The following is a 6,357-nucleotide window of genomic DNA, read 5'->3' on the forward strand; positions in this document are numbered from 1 at the left end:
TCGTGCTATACCTGAAGACTTGTTTCTAAACTGGTACGTCATAACACGAACACGTGGTCCTTGATTTCCCCCTTTAAGTATTTCAGGCGGAAGAAGGGGAAGTATTAAAAGGTAGAACAAAACCCGATCAAATCAGTTGAAGTGTATCTTTTGGTGTTGTTTCTTTAGTGCTTGTGGATTGATGATTTAACTATTGTGTTAACATGTTGAAAAGAGTAAGTCCATTACATAAAACTTATCTAACTTTAAGTAAGATTAACTCCATATTAGAACTTATTTAAGAATTGAAATGTATTTTATATTGTCTAAATTCTAATTGTATATAAGCTATATTATATATATTGTTTTGTGAATTTTATATAATAGTTTTTTTAAATTGAATAAGGAATTTATTCATTATTTTTACTCGAGGCAATATATTATTTATTCTAAACTCAGAATATTTTTCTTTATTTCGAATTAAGAATTACATCTTTTTATTTATTCATATTTAATTCGGTGGTACCTACAATGACCTGTTACGCAGGTGACATATAAGGAGCACTTAATGAAAAATATGTCTATGAAAACATAGACTCTACTGTTTAAAAAATAATATATATAAAGTATAGTTAACTCGTTTTTATTCAAAATTAAAATTAGGTCAGCAAATACGTGTTTTCTATTTTATATCTTTAAATATTAAAAAAAAACATTAATTTTGTTATTTAGGTAAAACTATAAATAACATTATTAAAGGTAACAGATAAAATAGTAAATTGGAATAGTGTAAAAGATCATTAAATTGATTTTAACGCTTTATATATATAAATATATAAATATATATATAAATATTTTTAACAGCTTCAGAAGAAACTTTAAAACAATAAAAGTCTATTCATAATTATTCTTTCACACCTCCAAATCCAATACAATAGCCCGAGGAGGCCTTTACATCGACAAGTTACACGCTGGATTAGATTTAGGTGGATGTGAAGGGGCAGCTGCATCCCGTTCTGGGATTTTTCCCGAGTAAAGCGGGAAAAACCCTTAGAAATAAAACATTTTTTACTTCAGGTAGTAAAAAATTTTGTAAGGCATGTTTCCTTTCTAAACCCTTTCCAAAGATTTCTAGATCCGTGTTGATCTTACACGAAGATAAATTTTATGAAAATAGATTAGAATTTTTATAATAAATTATACTAGTTATTTTTATAAAATATTTATAACAAAATATTATTCATTGTTTCTTTTATATTTCTTAAATTGTTTTATTTCATAATTGTTCTCTTTATTGTTTAGTGCTCTGCTATAAATGACACAGATTTAAAAAGAAACTCAAGGCAACGTCTTTTATCTTATTTTCACTTCTTTGATATCAGATAGACCTTGATTAAATTTTAACTTCCGCTGTATCAAAACAACTAAAAATTTTTAAAAATATATCTTATAATGAATGATTTTTACCATTAAAACCTTTCATTTACATATTATAATTTTTGATAATTCCTATTAAAAAAAGTTTATAAAGTTTTAATAATTATATAATTTATCTGAGAAAATTTTAAATTATCGAAGATTTATGTCTTTCTAGATCTCTAATTAATGAATTTAATTGTTTAAGTTTGTAAATATTGTCGGTTTTATATATATATGTATTTGTAATATAATAATTATATTGTTATTAGAAAAAACTATTAATTATTTTATTTAATAGTTAATTTCTATTCTTAATATGAATTTATTTTTACTATAATTTGGCTTTATTGATACTTATCTAATTAGAAATTTTTTCTTTTAAGGCTTCCATTTCGAGTTATGTGCTGATATTATTATCATTTTCTACTCGAATATTTGGTGAACCAAGACAAGACCACATATTAAGAGTCTATAACAATAGACCGGGTGAAAGTCAAATCATTCAAATACAACCGGACAAGAGAGATTCTCCGTATCCCCTAACTCAAGTCAATCCAAATCTTTATCAATATCAAATTTATAATCAAGATGCTACTCGTATTGATTTTCCCGATCAAGATGAGACCGATGTTTTTCGAAAAAATCTAAACGATGAAGAGCAACAGAATATACCGATACAACAATATCAAGCACAAATTCCGAATTCTACTCCGCAGTCTCCAATAGTTTCTACACCTCCCCCGCAAACATCACAAATTATTCAACAGCAAAGTTTCCCTCAAGACCAAGCTATTTATGGTGTTTTGATACCGCATCAGCCTAACCAACAATCAGCGATACCTAATGCAGAAATAAAGCAAGCTGAAGTGAAACCTCCGAAGAAGCCTGAAAGTCCAATATCTACCCAAGAATCAATAGCCGTACCTCAGTCACCAACAGATATAGAAAATAGAAACATACCAGGAGGTACAAGATTTATAAACGGATTGCCCTTACTTCCTCCCATTTATGGTATTAATAACGGAATATTTGGAAAACTTAGTTTGCCATTTCCTAATATCCCTGTTTATGGCATTTCTCAATATGGAAACACTCCTCAGAAAATATCAACTCTTGGAGGCGGACAAGTAGGTTCTATTGGAACGGAACAAACACCGCAATCAGGAGAAATATCGTCACAGACACCAAGTAATAATGGATACTTGCAACAGTTCGGCCAAACTCAACAACCACAGAAGACAGAACAACAACAGCAATTACCACAAAACCAGCAGCAATTACAACAGAACCAGCAGCAACAACAGCAATTACAACAACAGAATCAGCAGCAACAGCAGCAAATACAACAACAACAGCATCAGCAACAATTTCAACAACAGTCATTTCCATTTGAAAATGGAAATAGACAACAAATATCTTCCACACAAAATAAGATTCCTTTAACGCAACCTCAAAAGAATGCAAATGATGGATCATCAAATCTTAACATTCGGTTAAATGAAGGAAGAGAAAAACAGAGTTCAGTAGCAGATTTAGGAAGAGCACAGACTGTTTTCTTTGATGATGAAAGAGGAACAAAACAACTTAATCCATCTCAATATCAATATCACACACGTATCCCACTTGAATCACCTCAATCAAACAATCAACAAGTCCAGCAACCAATTCAAAATTATGCAAATAATAATTATAATCAAGCATCAGTTCCTCCTAGAAATACTGGAGCTCCTGTTGGTGTAATTATACCCATAAAACCTATAGATTCATCATCCCAGCAGCAGGGATCTAAACAGTTGACCAAACTGCCTACTAATGATCAATCTAATTCTCCCACAATTTATCAAAATCCTAGAGCCGCAGTTGAGTCTTTTAATGAACCACAACAACAGACAGGTATACAAAAACATAGAATACGAAATGAACAAGAAGTCTACCCACTTATTCCACAACATTCACCTGAATATCTCGGTTTATCAGAAACAGCTGATGATGAAATCTCTAGAAGACCAAGAATTGAAGTAAATAATTCACCGCCACCACCTCCAACCACAACTACAACAACCACAACTACAACAATCGCTCCCTTGCCAGAAGAAAATTCATCACCCGAACAATACAATAATCCCCAATCCAATTATGAACCTTATGATGAAAATGCTGATGATGAAGAAGTGCCACCAAATCTTTTCTCTAAAGAAGATAGTTTTGGTAGCCGACTTTCTAAGTCGCAACAAATTCCTGCAGTTCAGCAAACAACTTTAATAGAGACCAAACCGTCTGCTCTTCAATCACATTCATTGAGCATTCAGGAAAGTAGTCCAATAGGACCACTTGCCATTGCTTCAAGTACTGCAAGTCCTAACCGCATTGGAACTAATAATTTCCAATCTCCTATTTCAGGAATTAATGTAGCTGCTTCGGGTACGCAACAGTTCGCTCAACCAGGAATTAACTTAGCCCATTCCGCGGTAAATCTTCCCAATCAAAATTCTGGAACACTGTCTCGATCATCAAATTTGCCACAACCAGGAATTAATTTAGGTCATCCTCAACATAATTATAATATTCAAACTCCTAATGTAGGATATGAAAATATAAATAAGAAACCACTTCAAAGAATACCTGACTATATCAATCAAGGTGCGAATTTAAATCCAAATGTCGATACTAATAACCGATATGAAGGACTTACTCCACATGCAGGACAACAAACTGAATATTCTACAAACCAGGAACAAAAATCACCGGAAACTACAACTCCGAAACGTCAAAGAAATCGCAGAAGAAAAAATCGTCAAAGGTCAAATAGAAATAAAGCAAATGTCGAAAAAACAACCCCGAATACTCAGCAAGAAGAAATTAAACCAGCCGGTTTAGATTATAGTGGAATTCAACAGCAGCAACATCCACAACAGCAGCAACATCCACAACAACAGCAGCAGCAGCAACATCCACAACAGCAGCAGCAGCAGCAGCAGCAACAACAACAACAACAACAGTTTAGTGGATTACAGCAAACACAATATGGATCTGTTTCACCACAGCAAAATTCATATTTTAACCAGAATCAACGAATTTTCAATCAGCAGTCTCCTGTTCCTAATAATGCAAATGCTCCCTCTGAAAATAACTATCCAATTCAGTCTTTTCAACAACAACCAAATACACAGCTAAACACACCTCCTCAACAATCTCAGTTGCCGTATCCTCAAGGAATTAATAATGGAAATCAATATTTTTCAAATAATGCACGCCAACAACCAAATCAAAACTATTCTCCAATAGTTCCAAATTTAGTAACTTATCCAGAAGTCACAACTAAGCCGTCTCTTCCTTACAGAAACGATCCTGCATCTGGAGTAGTTAAACCAGCAGAAACTTTTAATGCTGCACCGCAAACAGTACCAGGCTACCCGCAAAAAGCATTACAACAAAATCCACCATTAAATTATAATCCAACAAATTTACAGCGTCCTTCAAATTTCAGAAACGATAACTCTCCTCAACCTCTTAACTATCCTGCAACATACAACATTCCTACCAATGATCAATCCTTTAGGCCGAATAATCAACCTATTTTGAATAATGGTCCTCAGCAATATAATCAAGAACCTATTTCACAACAATATAGATCGAATGTGCCGCAACAAACAACTAATTATAGACAAAACAACGCTGCTAAAACAATTACAAACTATGAAAAGGATAATACTCAAGTAAGTAAAGATCCTTCCAAACAGCCACTCGAAATTTCCAGTTCAGTAGATGTAACTACAATAGCGCCAGCTGACCATGAGACTACGACAGTTCGCTCGACTAGAACGAGATTTGGTCAAAGGAGGAGAGGACGTGGCCGAAGTAGGTCAAGATCTCAGAAAAGCAGATCAAGAAACGCAGTTCAAGAACAGAAATCACAGAAACAGGCTGAAGAAGAGAAAATAGAAAGTCAGACACAACCGCCTCCTAAACAGCAGAGCTTCGCGTCTCAAAGTCCCCAAAACACTCCCGTAAAACAAAACTACCCTCAACAAAATAATCAACAATATAATTCTCGGCCAAGTCCACAAATTCAGCAAATACAAAATCCTCAAACTCAAACTTATTCTCCACAGAATAACCAACAAATACCCCAAATACCAAATTATCAGCAAAATAATCAACAAATTCCTCAAATACCAAATTATCAACAACAGAATACAGAATATCCCTCACAATACACACAAAACACAAGATTACCCCAATACAATACGGCTCAACCTTCAATTCCCCAACAGCCTCAAATAGGATCCAATTATCCTCAACAACCTCAAGTAAGCTCTAATTATCCTCAACAACCTCAAATCGTATCTAACTATCCTCAGCAACCTCAAATAGGCTCTAACTATCCTCAGCAACCTGCGATAGGATCTAATTATCCTCAACAACCTCAAGTAGGTTCTAATCTACCTGGAACTGCGCCAATACAAAATTTCCAGGGAGGTTTCATCCAACAGCAATCGATTCAACAAACTGGTTATTCAAACACACAGCAACCATTAGCTCCTAATGGAAATGCCAATCAATATCCCTATTATCAAACAGACAACTCTGCTCCCGCCTTCCAGAAACGTGCAGATAACGAAGAAGTCGATGAATACGATGATGAAGTAGAGAACGAAGATCACGAAGATTGATATTTTACAATATCCAACATTATTATCATCATGTACAATATTATGTGACGTATTTGTCTGTTCCTGTAAACGTCATTGATCTCGTTCGATGTGATGTATACGTCCAAAGATTTTTGTCGAGTTGTATATTAATCGATGTTATACATATTTTTATTGTTTATCATTTAATCTTTTAATATCGAATTGTCGAGTGTCAAAGCCATGAAAATGTATTTTAACCGAAACGAGAATTTAATTGTAATTAATATTTTTTACTGAAATAAAACATAACAGCTTTGATACAAAA

The 6,357-nt window shown here is 33.5% G+C and overlaps 1 protein-coding gene across 1 annotated transcript; it reads left to right on the forward strand.

The window, feature by feature from the left end:
* Positions 1–6,357, forward strand: LOC136972059 (putative mediator of RNA polymerase II transcription subunit 26). The gene is made up of 2 exons (XM_067266602.1): positions 1–215; positions 1,782–6,357. Exons 1-2 carry the CDS (start codon positions 204–206, stop codon positions 6,069–6,071), a joined length of 4,302 nt encoding a protein of 1,433 aa, XP_067122703.1. The 5' UTR covers positions 1–203; the 3' UTR covers positions 6,072–6,357.

This window comes from Centruroides vittatus, unplaced genomic scaffold, assembly GCF_030686945.1.
Source record: "Centruroides vittatus isolate TY-2023 unplaced genomic scaffold, ASM3068694v2 contig_2771, whole genome shotgun sequence".
Classification (NCBI taxonomy): domain Eukaryota; kingdom Metazoa; phylum Arthropoda; class Arachnida; order Scorpiones; family Buthidae; genus Centruroides; species Centruroides vittatus.